The sequence below is a fragment of the Symsagittifera roscoffensis genome, chromosome 3 (assembly GCF_963678635.1).
Source record: "Symsagittifera roscoffensis chromosome 3, txSymRosc1.1, whole genome shotgun sequence".
Classification (NCBI taxonomy): domain Eukaryota; kingdom Metazoa; phylum Xenacoelomorpha; order Acoela; family Convolutidae; genus Symsagittifera; species Symsagittifera roscoffensis.
In genome coordinates, this window is record NC_087064.1 from 37,568,498 (window position 1) to 37,595,388 (window position 26,891).

At 36.6% G+C, this 26,891-nt stretch overlaps 2 protein-coding genes across 4 annotated transcripts in view; both read right to left on the reverse strand.

Annotated features, from left to right (window-relative positions):
• The window catches only part of LOC134841976 (delta-type opioid receptor-like), a 126,783-nt gene that overhangs the window by 55,446 nt on the left and 44,446 nt on the right, over positions 1-26,891 (reverse strand). Inside the window, exon 1 of one of the 3 annotated variants that reach the window (XM_063858097.1) lies at positions 23,837-24,731. The exons of the other annotated variants lie outside the window; for them this stretch is intronic. The gene's annotated coding sequence lies outside the window, so the exon portion shown is untranslated. Of the gene's footprint in view, positions 1-23,836; positions 24,732-26,891 lie in introns of those variants that run through there. 3 annotated transcript variants of the gene reach the window in all.
• On the reverse strand, positions 18,343-21,097 carry LOC134841698 (uncharacterized). The gene is made up of 2 exons (XM_063857732.1): positions 18,775-21,097; positions 18,343-18,350 (listed from the first exon to the last, which is right to left on the reverse strand). Exons 1-2 carry the CDS (start codon positions 21,095-21,097, stop codon positions 18,343-18,345), a joined length of 2,331 nt encoding a protein of 776 aa, XP_063713802.1.

Here is a 26,891-nt window from a genome sequence, read left to right on the forward strand (position 1 = left end):
GCTCAAAGTGTCCTATTTTTTGTAAATTTATGATATTTTGACTAATGCTATTTTGCGCGACACATTTCTAAAGCATAAGACTTAGCCACCCCCCAATATATAATAAATTTGAAGGGAAGCGCTTGCCAAAAAGCGCAACTTTTTGGTCAAAATTTTCCAGTATTTACAAAATTTAATAGTGTAGCGCTCGGAAACTCTGTTTGCGCGACTCAAAAAAAGGTCGACAAAATTTAAAAAGTTAAACAGGCCGTGTTGGCTTAATGGTGTTCTCCCAAACGATTCTAAATTGTATTTAAATTTTTTTATAAATAACTTTGTTACTAGATATCGTTTGGAAACAATTTATTATGATTTTTACAAAGCGTTTGGGGGGGGGGGGGAATGGACAAAAAAACTGGAAAAATTCGTTTTTTCCGACTAGCTTACCAACTTCACCAATACAGATTTTTTTATTGGCCTTAAACTGAAATCTTTTCAAAGAAAAATTTGTAATTCAAAATTTGTTTCAAAGGATCCAAGAGGCAACCCAGCCCCACTATTTTGGAATCTTCCCGCATCGAGCAAACTTGTTAATAGTGATCTTTTAATGTCCCGGTTCCTTTTCTTTCTTACTTCCCTAATAACTGAAACAATGTTGGCGGCAAAATTGTTCACAGGTTGGCAGCAAAACTAGGTATAATCAACAGTTTAATTAGAGAGCGATAAAAGAGTAAAAAATCAATTTCTATTTATATGGAAAGTTAACCGCCTGTTGAAATCTGATCTCGTGATATGACATCGCGCAATATCGCGCGACATCGTGCGATATCCAATCATGTTCTTACTTTGAACCAAAAAGTGGGAAATGACTTCTCTATAAAGTGAGAGGTCATTTCTCCGAAACTTAACAACCCTCCTTTCAAAATAAGTACTAAATCATAGCCTACACTAGTCTGGCGGTTCAGTTTTACCATGTCCCATACGATGTTTGTAAAGAGCAAAATCACTATTTTTTCTGTCCTAAGTCAAATATCCGTATCAGTTTGCCTGCTCTGCTTTCAAACTTCTTACGCTCCCTTGGCTTTGAACCTAACTTCATGTCCATACTCTGAAACTTCTCAACCTTGCATAAGTTTCTCGACTCCTCCTTACCTCGTTCATCTAATGACGTTTTAGATTTTGGATGGGCTCTAAGTTCATTTTTCAGCTCAATTTTTAGCTCACTAAAATTCTTTTCTTCTGATTCTCTGCAAAAAAAGTCTTGCTGACTCTGAACTCTGAAGAATTGTTTTTCATTTTTTCAACACTTAATTTTTTGTGATTTCCAAATCCTATTATTTTCCAAATGAAAAGATTATCTAGCTCACTAAGTGGATAAACAGTCCCATTTCCTTACTCAATACATGACTTTTCTCCAAAAACTACTTTAGCTCCTCCTCTAGTTAGTTTTGAGACGGACACTAAATATTCAGAGTTTTCTGGTACAAAGAAACAATCTCTCAATGAAATTTTTTTTTCTCGAATTTCCTTGAGAATCTTTCACGAAAAACTCAACTCTTTCAATACCTCAAACCTTAGACTGCGTTTTGTTAGCGTTTTCAACAGTTTCGCTAAAACTCTGGTCAAGCTCAATTATCCTTTATCATAATGCAAGTTGCGCCTGAATCTATAACTAGAGCACCGTCGACGCTCTTAGCCAAGTTGTAAAGCTAAAATAAGTTTCATTTGTTTCAGCCAACTGCTGGTCTTTTCTCACGCTTTTTCTCTAAAATTCCTTCTTACAATCCCTAGCTATGTGTCCTATTTCTAAGCACCTGAAACATTTCACAGGAGGTCTATCACTAGATGACTGGTTAACCTTATTCACAAACTTAGATCTACAATGAGCTGCTATGTGTCCTGTCTTTTTGCACCTAAAACATGTTTTTGTTCTAGAAATAAACGAATGTTCAGTCTCCTCTTTCTCATTCCTATGATCACTTTCAAAGTTTAACAAGTTTTTCTTAATTTCGTTCAAACTCTTATCATCTTTGCTAAACTTAACCAAAGTACAAAACGTATTGAACTCTTTTGGTAGGCCTTTAAGAATGATTGACACAAACATTTTTTCATTTAAACCCTCGTCTATTTCATCTAAATTATACTGCAACTCTTCAGCTCTAGTGATATAATCGACTACACTCTCATAAGCTTTCATTCTTATCGTAGTTAAATCTGAACTCAATTGCTGCAGTCTAGGTCTCTCGGCGCTTTTGAACCTTTTGCACAAAATTTCCCAAGCCTTACTTCCCTTCCCTTTAAAGGGTCTTAAAAACAAAACAGATTTTTTGTCTAAGCAATGCACCAACTCATACCAAACATGCAATTCTGTTAATTCTAAAACTTCTCTCCATTTTCTTAAAGATGCCTCTTTCTGTTCTACAGTAGCATTATTTCTCACAATGGGTGCAAAATAAATCTCATCTACTTCTCTATTGATAACTTTATTCAGTTTAAGATGAAAAATTCTAGCCTCAAATTGTTCTACAAAATACAAAAAATCTTCTTCTTTTCCTGAAAACACTATTCTCTCTGACTCAGACCGTTTTCGTCTTAACCGTATTGCTCTGAACAAATACCCTATGTTCCACATACTTTTCAATGACAAAAGTTCAGTCTATAATTTATCAGCAAACAAATCGCAGCGCATAATATAAGTAATCATGTATCTCATTACCTATGTCTGATCCAAAACCTAACGGTAAGCGTACTGAATAACACATCAGCAATTTAGCAAAGCTAAGATTACTTCACAGACTTCATACATAGCAAAATATATTAGAAAAATAGAAATTTTGGAGTGTTTTTTTTTGTGGAACTTCTCTTCTTTAAAGGTTCGAGTGCAGATCTCGCAGCGACGAATTACGATCCCCCCATGCAACAACATTTATCTACAAATTTTTATAAAATAATACATCAATTGAGTTATCAAACTGAACAGTTTGTCAGTTTCCATCTATCACTGTTTCTTTCTTTATCTCTATCTCTCTCTCGCGCGCTCTCTCTCTCTCTCTCTCTCTCACTGTGTGTGTATATCTCTTTCTTTCGTGTGCTTCTTTCAGCTTTTGTTGTGACTCCAGACTTCACTGATCACTGAATTGTCTCAATGCCCTGTGTCAATGACTCTTTGTATTGCTCTGTTGTCTATCTGCCAGTTCACTTTGTGATTTTTTCCTCGGTTGTCTTTTTTTGTGACTTTTACTGTGTCAACAATTTAAAGCTTGCTCTCTCAAAGTTTTTTTGTTAGGTCAGACAATCCTGACTTCCGATTTGTATTTTAGCAACTGGGCCCATAACTTTTCACAGGTTGGCAGCAAAACTAAGTATAATCAACAGTTTAATTAGAGAGCGATAAAAGAGTAGTAAAGCAATTTCTATATATATATGGAGAGCTAACCGCCTGTTGAGATCCGATCTCGTGATATGACATCGCGCAATATCGCGCGAAATCGTGCGATATCCAATCTTGTTCTTATTTTGAACCAAAAAGTGGGAAATTACTTCTCTATAAAGTGAGAGGTCATTTCTCCGAAACTTAACAAAATTTATACCATTTTAGCTATCTCATTCAATATAAAAGTAGCTGATGTAATATCGTTTCTGTTGGGTTATGGGCAATGAAAGACGTCCCAATATGAGTTCACTATCATAAGCTGTGTTCTACTCGAGTTTTTCTACAACAAAACGCCCAGTGCAGGCTATGAATTAAATCTGGTCGAAAAATAACATACTAATTTTGAAGCTTAGATGCTTAGTTTGGTTTTTCTTCTTCAGGCAAATTTCGACAATTTAAACTAGTCTATCTTGAAGTGAATTTTTCATATCAGCTCAAAACTGATGTCTTGAGCTCAAGTTTGTCGAGCTCAAAGTGTGCTATTTTTTGTAAATTTATGATATTTTGACTAATGCTATTTTGCTCGACACATTTCTAAAGCATAAGAGTTAGCCACCCTCCTATATATAATAATTTTGAAGGGAAGCGCTGGCCAAAAAATGCAACTTTTTGGTCATAATTTTCCAGTATCTACAAAAATTATTAGTGTAGCGCTCGGAAACTCTGTTTGGGCGACTCAAAAAAAGGTCGACGATATTTTAAAAGTTTTGAAAATCCGCCCCTCCCTCGAGAATGTTCTAGATCCTCCGACCCTGAGAAACTCTAAGTACAACGTCCACATCAATTTGTACTTTACGAAGCGTTTGGGGGGCAAATGGACAAAAAAATTAGAAAGTTAGAAAATTTCCGATTAGTTTACCAACTTCGCCAAAACAGATTTTTTTATTGGCCTTAAATTGAAATCTTTTCAGGGAAAAATTCTTAAATCAAAATTTGTTTTAAAGGATCTAAAAGGCAGCCCAGCCCCACTACTTTGGATTCTTCCTGCATCGAGCAAACTTGGTAATAATGAGCTTTTAATGTCCCAGTTCCTTTTCTTTCTTACTTCCGAAATAACTGAAACAATGTTGGCGGCAAAGTTTATACCATCTCATTCAATGTAAAAATAGCTGTTGTAAAATAGTTTCTGTTGAGTTATGGGCAATGAAAGACGTCCCAATATGAGTTCCTTATCATAAATTGTATTCTACTCAAGTTTTTCGCGCAGGGCAGGCTATGAATTAAATCTGGACGAAAAACAACTCTTATTGAATACGCGCACGATAAATATTTGGTCAAATATATTTAAGTTCATATCGCATATTATATCTCATTAAAAGCCGATCAATTGTTAAACCAACTCCACTCGAAATAAAAAAAATCAAGTCTCACTCTTATCTTATACGGTAGTTTTCTAATCAGAAACGGAAGTTTTAGGCGGTTTTTCATATAAACCTTTTAAGCATGAAAAACAGCCCTTAGCATGGCAGTGATTTGACTGGAGAGGCGCAGCACAAAGTTGTTGTTTTATTAAGAACGTTTTTTAAGCAGCAAACATTGCAAGACAGGTTTATAATGACGTAGTAGATTTCTAGATACGAGTTTCGTCCTCTTTGAAACACTGTAAGAGCGATAAAACTTAGTATGTACATGCAGAAGTCAGAATACAACGTCTGCCTTTCTTGAAACCTTTTTAATTGAAATTTTAAGGGTGAACTTTTGCAGCAATTTGCCTAAATGCTTCAATTATGCTGGTAACCTTTAGCACTGACACTGAGTTCTATGATTTGAACATTTTGACTGGAGTCGCTCTGAGAGAAAACCCTTTGGAAGAAAACCCAGACTATGTGCTTGGGGTGATTTTTTACTCAGAACAATTCTCAAAAATATTTTTCCTGAGGAAAGAAACAGGGATCTTCGTGTTCCCGGATGTTGCCCCCTCAGCATTAGATAAAGATGGCTAAAGATTGGCGCGAACGCTGACTAGCAGACTAACGTGACTATAAGAGCACTGTAATTATCCCGAACCACAAAATTAAATTGAGGCAGGCTAAATGGTCTTATTAATTCCATACAAGATTCTTAATATTCAGCTGAAAATTCACAATTTATCAATATTTCATTAACCAAAAACTATTCGAAACCAGTTTAGTGACAATCGGAACAATCAGGGCGTTGCCCTGATATGAACAGTATTGCGTCCAGACAATTCGGTGAAAGACAATTCAGCCGATTTGAAATTCAGACTTTTCAGCTAAAGAGACAATTCAGCCAATAATAGTGACTGCCGCAGTCGCGCCAATGTGTTGCGAGCTTGCCAACAAAGAGAGGGAGTCTATACCAAACTAAGAACCGGTTATCGCCGCGAAGCGGCGACGCGCGTGCAACGCGCCCACCGGCATAATTAAAACGAGAAATAACTCTATTTCCGATTTTTGTTCCGACTTTCGTAACAAAATTAACGGAATATTTGTGCTCGGGTGGTTTTTTTTTCTTCAGACAAATTTCGACTTTTTAACTAGCAATTTTTGCCCAAACTTTTTATTAAATCATTCGAAAACTATTGTTATAATGAGTTTAGTTTTGAAAAGATATTTCAGCTGTGATCGTTCTTTGTAATGTTATGAGGGTTTAAGGATTGCCATTTTGGTCATTTTGGCCAATTTGGGACATTTAACGCCGGATATGTTTCGCGCTATTGATGCGTAAGCGAGTTTTAATCCGTCTTAGAAATAGTTCCAAATTGGTTCAAGGAAGATTAGATGCCATAAATAGTTTGTTAAAAGGAGCAAAATTTATCAATTTGTACTTAATATGGCGTGTGGGGGATGTTTTCATAAAAAACCTCAAAGCTTTCAAAAAAAAAAGATTTTAGTTTTTTTCAAAACTTTTAATTTTTCCATGTTATTACTGATATCTAGACCTTAAAAAGCAATCGAAAATTTTAAAGTTTTGCCCTGATACGAGCAGTCTGGTTGCTCCGACTTTAGTAACGAAAGAAACGGAAAATTTGTGCTCGTGGTGGTTTTTTTTCATCAGACAAATTTCGACTTTTTAACTAGCCGTTTTTGACGTAAATTTTTATTGTCATACAAAAAGTATTGTTTTCATGAGCTTAAATTTGAAGTTTTTTTACCTGTGATCATTTTTTGCAAAGTTATGGGGGTATAAAGATCGCCACTTCGGCCAGTTTGGGACAATTAACGCGCGATATGTATTTCGCGCTTTTAACGCTTAAGCGAAACTTAATCCGTCTTATAAATCGTTCCAAATTAGTTCAAGGAAGCTTATATGCCATAAATGATTTGTTAATATGAGCAAAATTTCGTAATTAATATGACGTGTGGGGGGATGTTTTCACAGCAAATCTCAACAATTAAATTTATTTTATTACACTTAAAATTTCATGTTATCACTGCTCCATAAGGCTTAAAAGTCAGTCGGAACATTCAGAGCTTCCCCCTGATACGAGCAGTCTTGTTGTTTTGACTTTCGGTACGGAGATAACGGAAAGTTTGTGCTCGGGTGGTTTTTTTTTCTTCAGACAAATTTCGACTTTTAACTAGCCATTTTTGACGTAATTTTTTTTTCACTCGAAAAGTATTGTTGTTCGAGCTTGAATTTGAAAAAATATTGCACCTGTGATCATTTTTTGTAAAGTTATGAGGGTTTAAAGGTTGCCATTTTGGCCATTTTGACCAATTTGGGACAATTAACGCGCGATATAGTTCGAGCTATTAACGCGTAAGCGGAGATTTAATCCGTCTTAGAAATCGTTCCAAATTGGCTGAAAGAAGCTTATTTGCCATAATTGATTTGTTACAAGGAGCGAAATTTATCCTTTGGTATTTAATATGGCGTTTGGGGGGATGAGTTTCATTAAAATTTTCAAATTTCAGATTTTTTTTTCATTTTATTACGTTATATTGTTTGTGGTTACTACTGCTCCTGAAAACTTAAAGGGCAGTCGGAACATTCAGGGCTTCGCCCTGACATGAGTTGTCTCGTTTTCTTTTGAATCTAGCGTTTTGTAAAACTGGCTGAATTGTCTCAGGCTGAATTGTATGAATATTTCTGGCTGAATTGTCTGAATTTCAAATTAGCTGAATTGTCTTTGGCCGATTTGTCTGTGCGCCGAGCAGTATTGTTACACCATCTGAAAGAGAAAATGTCATTACTCTATGCAAGAAAATGAAAAACTTTTATTTTTCGATCGTTTTTTGTGAACTTACGGGCGTTTGAAAAATTGCATTTAGTGCCATTCCTGATAATTAACGCGCAACATATCAAGGCCCTACGCTTAGAGTGTTGAAATATGGCTCACCTCGGATCGTTTGTAGGATATTTATAACCTTGTGAAACATGCAATTTTGGTCAATTCTGGAAATTGATCATGGGAAAATGAATATACATGGAAATCAGTATACATTAAGGGTGGTGAATTCCCATAGGTTCCAATGTTCATGGCTCCCAAAACAAAAAATTAGTCGCATAAGTTCCAAAATTTATCTTACTGAATTCTGATTGGTTGAAATTTGAGCCAACGAGTTTCTGGATTGAATAGCATAAACTCAAGCTGCAGAATAGTGACCGCCGCAGCCGCGCCAACGTGTTGCGAGCTTGCCACCAAAGGGTAGGACTCTACACGAAATTAACTCTATACGAAACCACCGGCGACCTTAAACCGAGACTCGGCTAAGTTAGAATTCCGACCGAGTGAAAAGATTTGGGACTTATGCGACTGCTTTTTTATTTTGGCACCTATGGGACTGAGTTTTCATCTTGGGACCTATGAAATTGCACCATTAAGGATCTCATGCGCAAAACGTCTCAAAGTCATCAGTTTTATATCTTGAGCTATTTTTATGCAATCGAATCTGATTGGCTAATATAAGCCAATCAAATTCAAGCAACATGGTCCGGGAATTCAATCAGCACTTCCAGCAAACAAAATTATGAGCCGAAAATACCAAAATGTTAAATTTAATTTATTTTCAAGTCACACTGCGAGTTTTTTAAAAGAAAAAAATTGTCAAAACGAGAACATATTTTTAAAAGTTGGCTTCAACAGATAAAAGTTATTTTCAGCCAACAATTTTATCTCCTTCAAATTTTGAATGAAATACCGGACCATGTTGTTTGCATTTGATTAGCTAATTGATCAACAATCAGATTGAACCACGTTGACTTAAAATCAAGATGCAGAAATACTTCTTTTGGGTTTTTAGTGCATAAAACCCTACATTAATTTTTTGATCAAAAAACGACAAAAATTGATCAAAATGCGAGAAAATCATTTGAATAAGCCGATGTATCAGTAAACCGAAAACCAATAAATCTACTAAAACTACGCCGTAGTCAATGTTTGGTCGGAAACAATACAAGTTGCTTGGGTCTGGTCTGGTCACTAATGCTTGGGTCTCGTCTGGTCACATTTTGAGTGTACTGCAAATACCTGTACACTCAAAATGCAGTCACTCTGAACACTATGGCAAGACATTGTTTTAAATTCTGATAACGTCTAAGAGGCAATCAATCTAGCTCAGATGCGGTTGCAAATTGAATTGAGGCAGGGTAGTTTATCTCGGTGGCCAGTCAATCAGCAGAATGCCCGGTTGACCTCCATATACCGAAAATGCTTATCATACAACTCCATGCAACAAAAATCATTATCATACAAATCCATACATCAAGTGTATGAAGAAAATGCTTGTCATACAATTTTCATACATTTTCGAAGAACAATAGAAAAAAATTAAACCATTTCTGCGGCTTTTTGAGAATAGTTGAACAGACTGGTGACAAAAAAAACTGATTTAAAATATTTTTTGGAAAAAAATGCTTTCCATACAATTTGTATGACTGGTATTTTTTGATGGCGACACAAAAATTGCCCAAAAAATTTTTTTTTCAGCCGCAAATCGAATTTTGTACGCGAAAAAACATTTTCCGAAAAAAATTTCTAACATGCAAAATATATGTGTGTGCATAACGTAGTCCTGGATACGATGATATTGGCTTTGTTTTTCTTTTCACTCAAATTTTTTTTTTTCAAAAACGCTGAAAACTCATATTTCTTTTGTATGGCGAGTTTATGTATGCCTTGATCCATGTCTGATAATTTGAAAATTCAAAAATTTAAAATAATCATCTTTGAAAAGTTTTGCCAAAAATTAAAAGTTTGTTACTTTTGATAGATCATTTGTGAAAGACATCTAGAAGACAATTCAGGTCGTTTTTCATGCATTGTAAATGTAAGCTTGTCCAAGCTTTGGTGCTTTGAGTAACCGAGGTCTTTGTCGCTTGTGTTCGGTTACAAACACAACCCAACATTTTTCAGAAAAAAAAATTAGAAACAAAAAACAACCTTTTTTAGTTTATGGAGAAAACACCTTCATAAAACTTCCATTTTTGGGAAAATGTTTTTTATGAAGTTTTCATACAATTTCCTGTACGTATGGAATTGTATGAAAATGTATGAAAAGAAATTTCCCATTTATGAGAATTGTATGATAAGCATTGTAAGTCAACCCGGGTGGTCTATGAGCAAAATGGGTCCAAGAGCAGAAAAATAACAGCTAGTCGGTAAATTAGGTGGATCAAGTTAACATCCTTCCCCCCAAATAGACCAAGTTAAGATCCTCCGCCCCAGAATTGAATTTAAATTAATTTTGATCAGCGCTGCATGTAAAATGCTCTATTCTGATTGGCTGAAAATTCGAACTCAGAACCAAGTTAACATCCTCGCCCCTAAACTGATTTGGGGGGGGGGGGGGGGGAGGATGTTAACTTGGTCCATTAAGTTTAAGAATTGACAATATTACCAAAGAAACAGGATCTACTTAACAATTGCCCCCCCCCTTTTAAGAAAGAGGGGGCAAACCGTAAGTACATTAAAATAACGCATTTTCCACCAATCAGATTGCAGCAAAATTAGAATTCTCAAAACAAAGCTCTAGCGCTAATTTACATTTACTGCTTCTATTAATAGGGGTGGCAATTCTTAAGAAGATACCAAAGGGGGGCAATAGTTAAGTAGATCCAAGAAACGAATATTGTATGCATAATTTGAGTAAGTTTACAAAATTTTGTTCTAAAAAACTTTCAATCAAAAACATAGGAAAATTATTCAATTAATGCGTAATTTATTCATTTTCGTGTTATTATTGATGATTCTAATAATTGTTTTTATCAGTTAGCCCTTATTCACCAATAAAAGTCGATAATTTTGGTTTTTCTGCACTTGGACCCATTCTGCACTTGGACCATTCTGCTTATTGCTCCGCCTCCGTTTGTCTCATTAGCGTGCAAAACGTAAGACGTAAACTAATACAGTTGGTTTCGGACCAAATTAAGACCCTCCCTCCCCCCCCCCCCCCCCCCCTAAAAAAAACCGTTAAGGGGGAGGATGTTAACTTGGTTCTGAGTTCAATTTTTCAGCCAATCAGAATAGAGCATTTTACATGAAGCGCTAAGTAGATTTAAATTAAAATGAACGCTGGGGTGGAGGACCTCAACTTGGTCTATTTGGGGGGGAGGATGTTTATTTGATCTTTGGTTTCTAATTTACTAATTTAGCATGTGATGAGGGAAAGCATGAACAGCAGATATGTGCGTTTCAGCCCTCAATTTTCAGGCCCTGCTGTTCTCAGGCCTTCGCCATAAAAAAAACTCAGTTTATGAGGTGGTTCAGTTTTTTGATCAGTTCGTACTTATCAAATGCTTTAGTAAACTGGTAACTTTATAATTTTATAGTGGAAGACTTTCCCTGGTATGAGCAGCTTTTTCCGATCTGTTGACTCGTTACAGCAAATTGAAACAAAGATAGTCGGTTGAAATAACTACAGCCAATTGAAGCAAGGAACACTCTGCAAGTGGCTCAGAGTGTTCCTACCATAGAGTTTTAAATAAATACAACAAAGTTTTTTCAAATTATTGTCGTTTTTTTTTCGGCGTGGTGTGATAAAAGGAGCTGAAGAAAAAAAATGGAGATTAGTTGTATTCGACAGTCATAGTAAAATAAGCAAATTGAAAAACAATTTTTTAGAAAAATTACTTCAAAAATGATACAAAATGATGCAAAATGTAAAGCAAAAAAATAAGACTGCTCGCTCGCTTAATTCGCTCAAAATAATGCGAAAAATCAAAAATTTCAAACCGGTTTTTCTCGACACGGGGAAAACTTTTTGAAATTTTTTAATGTAGTTTAAATCACGACTTTAAAAACTTTAATATCATATATCACTCAACCCAGTCCTGTGATTATTTGTGGTAACTGATTTTGCGTGGAAAAAAAAGAAAGAATAAAACACGCCCGAATACTAAGTTCCTCCCCATTTTCAATAGTCAGAACAATGACGCGCTCAAAGATCATATTAAACTGGATTGCTATCACAAAAAGGTAAGAAACTATTTATAAAAAAGAAGAAAGGATCTAAAATATATTTAGTTTTTTACTCATTTTTGATCAAAAAAACTCCATCAATTTTTAAACCAAAAAAAATACTTCATAGACGTTATAGACTGTAAGAGTAATCAAAGCTTTTTGTCCCTTGTACGAGCAGTGCTGTTTGCTTGTACTTAGAAACAAATTGGAACGATCTACTTTCTCCCTTTTGATTCAGCTTTAATTAGTTGGCTTATGAATTGCTCATTAATGAAAAAACTGAAATTATGGTTTACTGTAGTCTGTTCAGAATGGTAATTTTACAGCCCATTTTTTAATGTTCCACACAGACAAAGTCGAAGAGATCGAAAACCCAGAGTTTTTTCAGGCGATCACAATAAATTCATCTCAAAAAAATGCAATGAAATCATGAACTTTTTCTTCAGTCTTTCAAATTCCAAAAATTTCGAGATAAAGAGCGGTGAATTTTTGTTTTTCAGATTAAATTGCGGTGGGGTCGATGAGAAAAGATTGGACTGGATCTTCAATTCAATTCTACTAATGCTTTGAACCAGCGGATTTAGGGGGGCGCCCTTTCCCCCTAGGGATTCGACCCCCTGCCGACCCAAAGGGTCCCGACTTTGAACTATTTTGAGATATCCATTTTTGACTGGGTGACCCTAAATTTATTCTAAAAGCTCCTTTGGCGCCTTATCATACTTACTTTGAGGCGGTAGCGCGCGCCAAAAAAAACGCAATTTTTTGGCGAAAAGTTTCCAAAAAGTGCCTAAAAACGCGGTGCAGAAAATTTGGTAAAAATGGGGTCTTTATAGTGATTTGGAGGAGCTCACAAAATCAATTTGGTCGACCTAAAAAAAGTCGACAAAATTTTCGACACTTTTTGAAAATCCGCCCCCCCCCCCCCCACCCCCTCGAGAAAATCCTAGATCCGGCCTTGCTTTGAACTCAAATAAAAGACCAAAACCGAGGTATCAATGACGAACATTTTTGATGTTATTTTACAAGATATATCAACAGGGAAGTTCTCCCGTAAAGTTTTGCAAGAAGGTGTTTATCTTGGAATGGTTCTATATGAGAGAGGATAACTTGCAATAATTTAAGTTGGTATACGAAATTTAAAGTTGGTATATGCTATAAAAGAGTATAGTGACCAAAAAACACATTGGGAAATCCTATTTGACTAAAATTTCTAAGAGATTTGAGTTCAAATATCTAGTTGTTTTCGTAGAGGGAGGTTGTCTTGCTTGAGCATGCAAGAAATGTACCGTCTTTTTGTTAACTTTGTAAGAACATTCCATTATCTTACAATTTTCTAAGACAGCTCTTTTGTTCTCGTAAAAACTATGATTGTTCGAAGAAAAAAAATTATAACGTTTTTCTATACCGTAAAACTTCGTAAGTCATGAAACCTTTGCTCCCGAAAAACTTCGGATTGTGGTTATAATGCATGCACGTCAAATAAAAACACCAAAAAATATTACAGCTCCTTTTCAAATAATATCTTGTTTACACCATTTCAGCAGTTGTTTCATTTGGCTTTTGAGAGTTCCAGAAAGGCTCTCTGGAACAGCGAAGAATGTTGTCTGGTGATATTAAAGTTATTGAAAAAACATTGAAACAATATTTGAAATTTTTCTAGAACATATCCAAAATTGCAGTTGTCTTATTCAAGCTGTTCTCCTTTTAAAACTTTGTTATGCATTTTTTAAATAATCTTACAGACCGAAATTTTGGGAGAAAACATAACAAAATATAAGAAAAATTCTGGGATAGCGGCTTTCGATCAATCTGGGAGTCGATTTGAATTAAACGGTTACTAAAAAAACTCATTAACAAGGCATGATAAAGCAATTTTGGAAAGCGGGACTAAGAATCCTTGAACGATATTATTGAAAAAACAATGACGCAAATAAATATAAGGGTCAATTTGTATTTATTTTTGTTCCTTTTTTATTTTGATAAGATGAGCAAAGTGTGAAGGGACACTTGAATGTAGAGGGATCATGCTAATTGCACCGAAGTCTCTTGAATTTTAATCAATTGTTTCATTGCTCCCATTCTGGAAGAAAATGAGGCACATATATGCTTGAGACATCATTTTTATTCCTTTATATATGGTTATTATGTTAAATTTCTGACAAAAAATAATCAATTTTAGTCGACTGTGATAGATAGAATACATTTTTTGTTCTGTTTAGGGTATGTTTGTTCCGACCATTTAAAATGGGGAGGAAATTTGTATTCGGATATCTTGCAGTTTTTTTTCTCTTTTTTGACTTTTTTGTGTTTACCACAAATACTAATCGGAATGGTACGAGTGATTCGAACGACATTTAAAACTTTTGAAAAACTTTAATGAGTGTCGAGAAAAACCCAATTGAATTTTTTAATTTTTGGTTTTAGAAAACTTTTACCAAACAAGTCATCCCAATGGATTGAGTCATTTATATAAAGCCCGTTAAGTTTTGATTAAAACGGTTATAAGAAAACTCAGAAAGTTGTCCCAGCGCCGAGAAAAACCAGTCAGCACGCTTGTTGTAAAAGGATAAGCCATGTGAGATTTCCCTCAGTTTGAGTAGGGAAAAAGATGTTATAAAATCCAGATATTGAATTAGATATGATAAATATATAGATAGAATAAAGTAACGAATAAATGATTAACGAATCCAGAATTGAATGTATAGTTTTAAAGGTATATTGTTTTCTGACTTGAATTCACACTTAAGGCTCTCGCAAGTGACCGCTTCCAAAACTCAAGTGACAAACGAATTGGCTGGTGAGATTTGTCCTTGAATCAATTTACTGCACTATAAGTAAATAAATAAGATATAGTTAGATAAGACAATACATAAGTAAATAGAATATAATGAGGTACCGAAGGTCGCCTCATGACACTTCCCCCTCTAGAAAAAAATTTATCTTAGTATAAATTTTGGATCAGGCAGGAAGATGAGAGAAAATAAGCACCGGAATGGGTAAGAGAATAACCTAGTCAATAGGCTAGTATGGCAGAGTTTACAAAGTTTTTAAAGTTTATCATGCTCTTCCGTTCTCGTTTTCTTAAACGGAGTAGTTTGCTCCTTAGTCCTAGGAAACGGCACTTTCCGAACAATGGGGGTGAATGGCGTAGTAACTTGGCTGGCGAGTGGCGTAGCAGTTTGATCAGCGTTGTGTCGCTGTGACGAAAACTCCGCAGGGTCCGATTCAGTTACACTCTTAACTGAATGGCGAAGAGGATCTCCGTAAAACCTCGTTGGTTTCTTAGACCGATTAGATGACCGAAACTCGCTTGAAGATTGAGAGGTATGATTGTCAACCTCCGTGTTGCCAGTATTTGCAGAATCCTCTGTCGCAGTCTGAGGGAACTTGTCTGAAGTCTGTTGCAGATCCTGGGGTGGTGTTACCGCCCCTGAAGTAGGTGTTAAGCCAGGGTGAGTTGAAGGATCGACAATCGGAGTGGTTGAAGTAGCGATCACGGGAGCCAATCCTTGAGGCGTTGAAACCGGTGCCTCCACTAATTCGAGCTGGGGGCCAGTGATCAATGAGTCCTCGCTCGACGACTCTGCTGTTAAGTCAATCACCTTACCCTTCGAAGGTTCAATTGACTGCCTTGTAGCTGAAGTGGTAGCTGGTTGAGATTGAGGCCGAGGAGCAATTCGTCGTTGCAAACGTTCTCCCACTGTGCCAGGCGTAGCTGAAATCTTAGGGAGATTAAAATTATGTCTTAGGCTTATGTGATTTTTCCGATAAACTTTTCCTTTGTCGGTAATGTAAGTATGATCCGTAACACGAGTAATCTTGATTTTTGCTAATTTGAACAGAGGCTTTCCCGAATTTCGATCAAGGACTTTCCGAAAGATTTTGACTCTTAGAGGATCTTGTAAAACTAATTTTTCTAATTTACGTGTTTTTGAGAGTCTTTTAGGCCTCGAAGAGGACGACACGTTCAATCTCTGTGAATGCGAGAGTGCTGGAGCGGACGTATCACGGGCGTTGTCGTAGAAGCGTAGGGTTCCCTTTGTGATCCCTGTCTTGAGCGAGTTTGCAAGGTCGCTATTACGAGCCGCCAATTCACGGAGAAGATTCTGGCCTTGCTGTGGGGGCACATTTCGTTTCCACTGCTTCCAGGTGTTAGCTGCTTTTGCAAGGTTCTCCAGGGCTTTATACGGTTGACTATCCGCGATACGCTCACCCACGCCAAAGAGTGGCTTGAACTTAAGTGGGATTTCTGGGCTGTGTGAGGATCCTCTGGGTACCACTTTAGCCCTATCGCGGCTGTAATCCTGGCTTGACCGTTGCTCCGGAGTTAGGAGGTTCCTTTCAAGTCCTTGCGCTGAAGTAGGGGAATGAACAACATTATCACGTGCTAATGAAAACTCAGTATTAGGTTTCCTCCCAAAGTGTAACTCAAACGGAGATACTTTTAACGTAGAATGCTTAGTTTTTCGAATATCGTCGATAATTTGTTGTAAAGTTGACTTCAGATTAGTAAAATTAGGATCTAAATTTTCTGTTCCTAACTTCCGTTTTATGGTCTGGATCGATCTCTCCACCAGCCCACAACTCCGATGATCCCCCACCGCTGTGAGGATGTGTTTAATACCTCTCATTTTGCAAAATTCTTTAACGACGTCAGAATGAAAACCAGATCCGTGATCCGTCCTAATGCTTTCTGGTATGCCATGATTACGAATATATGATCGCAAAAATTTGACTATTTTTTTCGCACTGGTTGATTTAGTTAACATCACCGAGGGAAATTTAGAAAAACGATCTATAGCGACTAAAATGTAGATTTTCCCCTTCTTATCATCTACCAACGGACCCGCGAAATCAAGTTGCAATTCTTGATTCGGGGCTGACAAAGTTGGTAACGGCTTAGCTGAGTTATAGGTCGCAGAAGTTTTGATGTTCTTACCAAAAAGAGTACACTCCGGGCACTTTTCGCAAACGTTGACAATTTGGCGGTTAAGAAATGGCCACCAAATATATTCCGATGCGTCCATCATGGCTGCTTGGCCTGGGTGCGATCGATGCAGTCGGGTCAGGATAGCACTACGTAACTGTTCGGGAATGGCTAGTTTGTTGTCTATCAGTACACAGTTGTTTACTACCGCCGCTTTTGTCCAGAATTGGGCCATGTAGGTCCCCAGTTTGTTAAAGGATTGTACATCCTTATTAATTATTGCAGTCCTCATCGGTCCGAGGAACGGGTCTTCCCCTGTCAGTTCTCCCAGCAGATCCACATCAAATAGTCCTGGCAATCCGACCACCTTCTTCTTGTCCTGAGTAACTAGCGGTTTGTGGTTGTTGATAGCATTAATCCCCATTCGAAGTACATTTCCTCTTCTGGCCCGCCTTGTCAACCGCTGCCTCCGACACTTATCCAGGAACTGAGTGAGGGCCTTTTGCGTAGTCTGTCCTCTAGTGACCACGAATCGTTCTCGAGAATGTCTCAGTCGGGCAATGTTCCGGGAACGTATTTGATCAATACGGCTCGGGCGATCCAGAGGGCGAATTGTAGACATCTTAGGTCTTATTTGACTGGAGGTGCGAAAGTTAGGGGAACTTGTAGAAAAGTTCTCGACAAAATTAAGGAGATTTGTTTGTTCAATCGTAGTATTTACAAAGTCAACAGTATTAGTAGAGTTATTTAGAGTAGAGTTAAGAGTAGTATTTTGAGAGAGATTATTTGAAGTATCCATATCGTAACTGATTTCTAAGTTGTAAGGTCGGGGACAATGAGTTTGAGCCAAAACTTTTGGTTTAGCGTATCTCATTTGCATACTGTGCTGTGATTGGTCGAGAGTACCAGAGCATGAAACGTCGACCTCTCGCGGCGATGTTAAATGCTCACGTTTTTGCATACGAGAATATGATTGGCTGGTTGACTGAGAGCATGAACTGACGCCCTCTAGTGGCGAGAAGTAACGATGATTAATTTGCATATCCTTTTGGGATTGGTTGACAGATTGAGTACAGTTTGTGACGCCCTCATGCGGCAACGAACTGAACTGTTTGAAACAGTATGATTGGTCAGATGAATCGAACGTTGATTGGTCTGTTGTATGAGTTAAGAGGTAGCTAATGTTGCCTCCAATTTCACCAAGCGATCTGATTGGTCGGAACTCGTTATACTGTGAAATATGCCCCACCGGCACTATTTGAGGTTTAGACCGAGTACTAATCGAATTTAAAGCATTATGAAAAGCTTGAATAGATTTAATGACGAATAATTCGTCATGCGACGATGGCAACGGTGCTTCAAAAGTCGGGTATCTAGACAAATAGTCGACGATGCCTAGAGAAGAACCGGGTATATGTTCAATGTGATAATCGAACGGAATGAGGCGGTCCGCCCAGCGAGAGAGTCGTGACTGATAAGATTTTTTACCATACGTTTCATTGAGGGCGGAAATGATGGCCTTATGATCTGTCAGAATAACAAATCGTGTACCAAGTAAATAGGTACGGAAATGCTCGCACGACCATACAATAGCCAGAAGCTCTAACTCATTGGTACTATACTTGATTTCCGCGGAGTTTAGAAACCTAGAAGCAAACGCAATCGGGGCCCAAACATTTGGCTCGACTTCTTGTTCCAAACAGGCCCCCAGCCCGCTATGACTGGCATCGCATTTAAGACGTGAAGCTTTCGAAGCATCGTAGTGAAACAAATTAGGGATGTTTGCGATGAGGTTTAAGATCTTTTGAAACGCAATAGTTTGCTCTTCCCCCCACAGAAAGGATTTCTTATTCTCCGCTTTTAGCGAAGCTCTAAATGCGACTGTGTATTTGTGCAAATCCGGTATGAAGCGTTGGAGATGATTGAGTGTACCCATAAACGATCTCAACTGTTTAAGAGTTTTGGGTGGCAACAGGGATTTGATTGCCTCTATTTTTGAGAATTTCGGGGCGTAACCGTTTTCATCGATTTCGTACCCTAACCAGACTAGTTTATTAACTGAAAACTCACATTTACTAAGTTTCAACGCCCATCCTTCTTCATCCAATCGACTCATGACTCTTTCGACTAGTACATTATGGTCTTCAACTCTTCCTTTAGTGACAACCAGTATATCATCAAGGTAACATATGACACCCTCTAATCCTTGTAACGTACAGTCCATCGCTTTCTGAAATTCCGTAGGCATGTCCGTCAGTCCGTAGAAACCAGTCTTGAATCGATATGTGCCTGTTGCCTCTCCGCACAAAATACTAAAGTTACAATGACTACTGGTTAGTTCCGATAAAGGTAATTGACTGAAAGCGTATTTAAGGTCAAGAGAAGTAAACCACACCTCCCCAGGTGTGTCTTTAGTTATAATTTGAGCCGCCGAGTCAATCAATTCATGCATATTAGGCATTTGATATTTGTTTTGCCAGATTTGGGCATTCATAGGTTTAGCATTCAGTGCGAGTTTTATAGACCCATCTTTCTTTGCTGTTAGGACTATGGGTGCAATGAAATGATCCGTTGTACACTTTTCTAACTTTTCAATGTGCTTGTCTTTAATCAACTTTTTGATCTCAGCCGTGACCCGATCTTGCAAATGTATAGGGACTTTTCGGCCTTTAACTTGTCTGGGCACCAACGGGTCTTTAAAATTTGTGAATACTTTATGGTTTTTAGACCTCCCCAGTCTGCTGAATACATTAGGGTACCTGTTGACAAAGTGGTTCCTCCAGAATTTTGAGCTCGGATCCAATTCCTCATCTTCCTCGGCGTAACTAACTTCTGCCGGTCTGCGTTGCACCGTTTCAATTCCTAACTTCTCATGAAGGTTCAAACCAAGTAAGTTTCGGGTACGATTTTCGGAAACCAAGAAACACGCCTTATCAATCTTCCATCCCTTCGATGCAATAGGGATTTCCAGAGAACCAAACAGTTTAATTGGTTTCTTGTTATAATCGACATAAGTAACATCTAAAGGATGTCTCGCGATGTCCTTAAATTTAATGTTGGGGATCCGCTTCATGAGTATATCCGCCGTCTTCTTGTTTAAAAAGGATACGGGACTTCCAGTGTCCACCGTGGAATAGAAAAAGGAGTTGCCGGATCGTAACTGAATGCTGAGGCTTCTTGGTTGTCCTCCCGCTGTCTTTAGAAGCTCCACATTGTTAATCTGCACAACGTCTACTGCCATGACCCCATATTCCGGCTCGCTGTCACCGTTTACGTCAATTAGATTACACTCTTGATCTGTGGGCGTCTCGTCGTTTTGTATCATGTTAACGCGTCGTCTCGTAGTGTTACACACCTTCGCAAAATGACCCTTCTTTTTGCAAGCATTACAAGTAGCTTCTCGAGCCGGGCATGACCGGCGATGTTCTAAAGAAAACGGGTTGCCACAAAAATAGCATGGTTTGTTTTGATTTTGTCGTTGGTTAGGACGAGATACACCACCTCCCCGGCTGCTATTTCCTTGATTCTTAAATTGTTGTACTGACGAAGTTGGTTCCTGTTTGACTCGAATAGAGTTTGTAGAATTGAAAGTAGCGTTATTATGCGGGAGCAATTTCTGAAATTGTTCTGATGTTTTAGCCCCTTTCTCGTTTTCCAAAGCCAGTTGTAGAGTATCATCAAGATTAGCTTTTGCTCTGATTAGTTGCCTCTGAACTTCCACATCGCGAATGCGGCCAATGAACAAATCTTTCAATGTTGCTCTTTCCTGATCGATCGGCCAGTTACATAACGCGGTTTGAGCGCTAAGTCGGGCATAGAATGACGAGAATGAGTCATTATCCTGCATGAATATAGTATTGTATAGCTTAATCCTTTCGACTGTGTAGTCACGCTCTGCCTTGAAGACATCCTCACAACACTTATGAAAATCTCTGAACGAGCTAGTATTGAGATCCAAATGAGGGTAGGAATCCAAAAATCGTTTTTTCCCCTCGTTTCCCAGAGCGAAGAAAAGTCGCGATTTCAACCGCGCCTCTGCCTCATGGTAACACCAGTTATTTCCAATGCGAGGTCCTTTTCGTCTCCTGTCTTGATTGTACTCGTCGATTCTTCTATTAGCTGCTGCAATTCGGAGGTTCCTATCGGCCAACTCTGCGGCATTTTCATCTGCACTCGGTGCTTCGGGCTTTGGGTAAGGTTCATCCACTAACTCTGCTGGGGCAACTAGTAACTCCCCCGGTGAGATGTTATCTTTGAGACTCACCGCCAAAAAAAATTGTCCCACCCACGTCTCCCAAATGAAAGGTGGGTTAACCGATGTTCTTGCCCAAAAGGGTGGTATTCCGAGTAGGTCAGTCCTGTCTTCATTCACAGGAACCGCTGGCTGCGCCATGAGATTTCCCTCAGTTTGAGTAGGGAAAAAGATGTTATAAAATCCAGATATTGAATTAGATATGATAAATATATAGATAGAATAAAGTAACGAATAAATGATTAACGAATCCAGAATTGAATGTATAGTTTTAAAGGTATATTGTTTTCTGACTTGAATTCACACTTAAGGCTCTCGCAAGTGACCGCTTCCAAAACTCAAGTGACAAACGAATTGGCTGGTGAGATTTGTCCTTGAATCAATTTACTGCACTATAAGTAAATAAATAAGATATAGTTAGATAAGACAATACATAAGTAAATAGAATATAATGAGGTACCGAAGGTCGCCTCATGACACCATGAAACTTTGATTTTACTCCAGAAAAAATATTGATAATAAAAAACCTCACAAAAATGTTGCCCAATTCGTCTATTTTTTTATTGTCTAATATGCCTAAATTTTAGAACTCCGTCAAATCTTTTCATCGCACAGCGCACAAAAAACAACACTAATTTTAAATCTTTGATTTAACGCAACCGGATACCCTTTGTTTCGTTTGTCCTCAGTCAATTCAATCTTACTCAAGTTGGTTGTCAATTGCTTCATCTGATTTTACATTAACTCTGCGCTTTTAACTTTCTGTTTTTTCATGGTTAAAATCGGAAAATCACGCAAATCTAGCAAGAAAATTTGTCACTTTTTGCTAACAGAATATCAAGTTTTGATGGGGTCACTGTTGAATAGAAAAAAAACTAAGTTTTCGTGAAGTTGTTTGCTCATCAGTATTTTAGATTTTTTTTTGTTATTGCAGAAAAATCAAATAGCAAAAAAAACACAAAAGCAAAAACTGATTTTGTTGGATGGAGTAGAGAAATTTTTTACCTATGAAATTTCCGATCTTCATCTCTGCGACAGAGTAGATTATCTTTTCTGGTGATATAAAAATTTTAAAAACGTTAAAGATATTTTCAAAAAATATTTTAGGAAAAACATTGTGAAAAACATACAATTTTTCACAATCTTATAAGTTTTTAATTCGAAACTAATATATCTGATAATTTTTGTATTCAAATTGGTTGTAGCAATTTTTGAGCTAAATCAATTTAAAATCTAGACAAAGTGAAAAACGGAAAAAAATCTAGGCGGGAGTAAGGAAGTTTTGAAAGCGGTAAAAAGTTAAACAACACAAATTAAAGGTAAACAAGACTGCTCGTATCAGGGTGAAGCCCCGAATGTTCCGACTGCCTTTTAAGGTTTATGGAGCAGCAGTAATAGCGTTAAAAACATTAAATGAAATAAAATGAAATGAAAGATTTTTTTTTTTTAATTGAAATTTTTTATGAAAATCATCCCCCCACACGCCATATAAAGTACAAAAAGAGAGATTTCGTTCCTTGTAACAAATCAATTATGGCAAATAAGCTTCGTTCAACCAATTTGGAACGATTTATAAGACGGATTAAATCTCCGCTTACGCGTTAATAGCGCGAATTATATCGCGCGTTAATTGTCCTAAATTGCTCAAAATGACCAAAATGGCAATCTTTAAACCCTCATAACTCTACGAAAAATTATCACAGGTGAAATATCTTTTCAAATGTAAGCTCAGGACAACAATATTTTTTGAATGATAAAAAAATTCCGTCAAAAATGGCTAGTTAAAAAGTCGAAATTTGTCTGAAGAAAAAAAAACCCACCCCGAGCACAAATCTTCCGTTACTTTCGTACCGAAAGTCGGAACAAAAATGACTCAAAATAAAATAAAAACGACAAATCACATTCAATCAGAATTATTTTTTTCTTTGATACGTTAATTAAATGTACAGGGATCACTGGATGAAGAGGGATCATTCATATCCTCACTAAAGAATGCTCATGACTTTCGATCATAAAACGTGTTGTTTCATTTTTCGAAGAGAATTGTATGAAATGTATGAAAATCGTTTCAAATTGGCCGAAGGAAGCTTATTTGCCAGAATTGAATTATTACTAGGAGTGAAATTTTTTGCTTTGTACTTTATATGTGGGGGATGATATTGACAAAAAATCTCACTTTTTGTTTTAATTTTCATTTTATGCTTATTTTATTTAATTTTTCAAGTTATTACTGTTCCATAGACCTTAAAAGGCAGTAGAAGCATTCAGAGCTTCGCCCTGATACGAGCAGTCTTGTTGGTATTCTGACTTTCGATACGAAATTAGCGGAATATTTGTGCTCGGGGTCTTTTCTTCTTCAGACAAATTTCGACTTTTTAACTAGCCATTTTTGACTGAATTTTTTAATATCATTCATAAGCTATTGTTGTTCTGAGCTGAAATTTGAAAAGATATTTCACCTTAATCATTTTTCAAAAAAATATGGGAGTTTAAAGATTGCCATTTTGGCTATTTTAGCGAATTTGGGACAATTAACGAGCGATATATTTCGCGCTGTTAACGCGTAAGCGGTGATTAAACCCGTCTTAGAAATGGTTCCAAATTGGTTCAAGGACGCCTATATGCCATAATTGATTTGTTAAAAGAAGCAAAATTTATCACTCTCTTCTTAATATGGCGTGTGGGGGGATGTTTTTACAAAAAATCCCCAATTAAATAAAAAAATATTTTTATTTTTTACATTTAAATTTTTCATGTTATTACTGCTCCATAGACCTTAAAAGGCAATCGGAACATTCAAGGCTTCGCCCTGATACGAGCACTCTGGTTTCGATTTCAATTGTCTTTAAGAATGAATTTTTTGCAAATAAAACAGTATACCTGGTTCATCTCGTCTGCGTCATTAAGTACTCGCGTAGCGAAATTAAATTAGAAATTGATTTGAAATTAAGCGATCAATATGCAGATCAAGTCCTGAAAAACATAATTCGATCGTGAGATTAACAATTTTGAACAAATTAAGCCTGTCTGAAACCACTTTTGACAGGATAGCAAGTTGTTATATCGGCTCTAGTAATCATAACACTGATTCAAAATGTTAATAATGATTGATGAGACTTGCGGCAGCTGAATGAAAAATTAGCCGTTTCTTGTTGTTCCAGAAAGCAGTAACCAGTTATTTAACACCAACAGAAAAATCTGGAAAAATAGTTTAATGACCCGCCCGCTGATAAACTATAATCTCCTTGTAAAATGAACGAGGTCTACATAACACCACGATAGGCCGACAGCTCAATGAATAGAAACAAAAAACTCCAACTAGTCAGAGATAATTTTCGCTGCACTGACATTTACGACGGCATTTTAAGTAGCAAAAAACACCAATTGTTAATGCAATTTGAAAAATACATGGGTCAAAAAATATGATATAAGTTAAATGATTGTTTTAATTAGCATAAATAGTATCCAAGTATTTAGATTCAAAAAATAGTTTAATGGACTGCTAAGTGGCATCTGAGAAGAACTAAGTCAGTTTACTGGCGATAAATCGCATTGGTAGCCACGAAGTCTAGGAAAAAGCGAAAAAATCTGGAATACTGCAGAAATTTGCATAAATGACTCCTTATTGTTTGATATCCAAGAGCGTAAGCATAAAACTAGCCGATTAGTATTTATAAGCCCCCTAATGCGCTCTTTTTATCTGGATATTGAATTAAGTTTGCTTGGCTGGCTTGACGATGGTTGGGGAAATAAACAGATTCATGCAAGGTCTGTTTTTGTGGGACACCGCCGCAAGATGAAAGAAAGAAGGATGACGTGAGAAAAATAAAAAGAGTCAATATACCTTCAATTATCAAGAAGAGTTCTTGCTTTATTACCAGCCATAAACACTTTTATCTTTTTAAACTGCCCGCGACGCTGAACAAATTCGAGCCGATGTGGAGATATTGTGACAGATCATTATGGTTATTTTGACATATGGTGAATAGTCTCAACGGACATGTCTTGTTCCGGGTTTCAAGGGAGCTGCCAAAAGTATTCTTTCATCAAATAACAATTGATTCGAACTTTAACCAGGATTTTCTCATCCCGTCCAAGAAACGGAAATAATTGGGAGGAATGTTTTGCCGTATCCAATTTTGGTCCCGCTAATAGGAAATGGAGCAATAAGAAAGTCATTTTGCAACTTAAAAAAATTCATTGTGTTACTTGCCGTTTTCAATTGACCACGTGTTTAGCCTATAAAATAATTAAACCTTTTTTTTTAAATTTGGCTTAAGCTTCCAAAAAACTACTAATACTGAAACAGTTTTATGAAAACTGTAAATTCGAGATGGCTGTAAAAAATTTTCCATGGAGCTACTTTTGGACCACACAAGGATTAGGCCAATTTTGGTGGTACTTAGTCGTTCCCGGGAGGCCTGCCCTTATGAGTATATCCCTGAGGTCATCTCTGGAGACCCCGGCCAGGGGTAAAACCACTTCAAAAATCTGGCCGGGAAACTTAAAGGAAGAAGGCCTCGACTTTGATGTTTTTGACCATATTATCAACTGTTTCTATCATCCATCAGTATTTGTAGATTCACCTTTTAAACTAATGTGGAATGTGTTGAGATTTATGAAAATAAAACGTATCTTTATCTTAGTGACTAGATAAAACTTCTACCTCAAAAAAACTGTGTTTGAAAATTTGGGATGACTTTCGATCATATTTAGGCTTATCTTACCCTTTGAAATAAAGCAAACTAATTTTGGCTCCACGCAAAACAGTCATTTTGACTTTCAGTTTTGCGCAAAGAAGATTATATTATACAAAGAATGTCAATTTGGCATGCAGTTTCATTTTGCAAACATTTATTTGAGCATGAAAATTGTTTTATGATATAGGTTCTGGAAAGGTTATGGTGGCAAGATACAACCCTAGAAGATCGGATAGTAGATTCAAGAATTGGAAATAAATTACTGCATTTTCTAATCCCTACAAAACTAGAACATCAGCTTCTCAATCAGATGAGAGTGAAATTATGAAAAAAAGTATCAAAAATTGACTCTTCCATTTGTCTTAACAAAAAATTTAATTTTATTTGTATTTTCACCCGAAAAAGATGAAATATTTGGAACTAAAAGGACTTGTTTAACTGAATGGGCAAAAAAGTTGGCTAGAAATCAGCAAAGTACAAATATTAGTGTTGATTGTACAAACAAAGATCAAAGCCAGACTTGGTAACTACACGAGCCACTTCAGATTTTAAAAATTAACTTTTGGAGTAATAGAGTTTTCTATGAATTCTAAAATATGGCAAAATAAATTGAGTTCTAAGATAATCATTGATGTGCATATTCTTTATGTGCATATTCTTTATGTGCATATTCTCTATGTGCATATTCTTTATGTATACAGTGCTGATTTAAATTATCACGACAAACGAACAAAACTTGAATTTTCAAACGCATTTTTCTCAATTTTGGTTAAGATGAGACAAAATTTGAAAAAAAAACAAAAGTTGCGTAGAATTTCATCAGAATGATTGTGGTGGAATTTTTTTCTTCAAAAATCTCAACCAAAATTGTACCCAAAAAAATGGGTAAATTTAGCCTTTTTCAATTAATCAAGAATTATGCTGAAACGACTTTGTTAATTGATGAGACATATACATCACAAAAAGCCTCTTACACAGACCAACAAAATTCTAGAACGGTCAAATCTCCAAAAATTTGAGTTAAATGGGTTTTGGATTTTATGTAGTTAAAATCACATTTCTTGACTATCAAGCAAAAATATTTTTGGATTTTTCATAGTTAAAATCACAATTCTTGACTATCAAGCAATGTGATTTAGACTTTGGACTTTGGACTTATAGAATTTGGATTTTATATAGTTAAAATCACATTTCTTGACTATCAAGCAAAAATATTTTTTATTGAACAGTTTTTG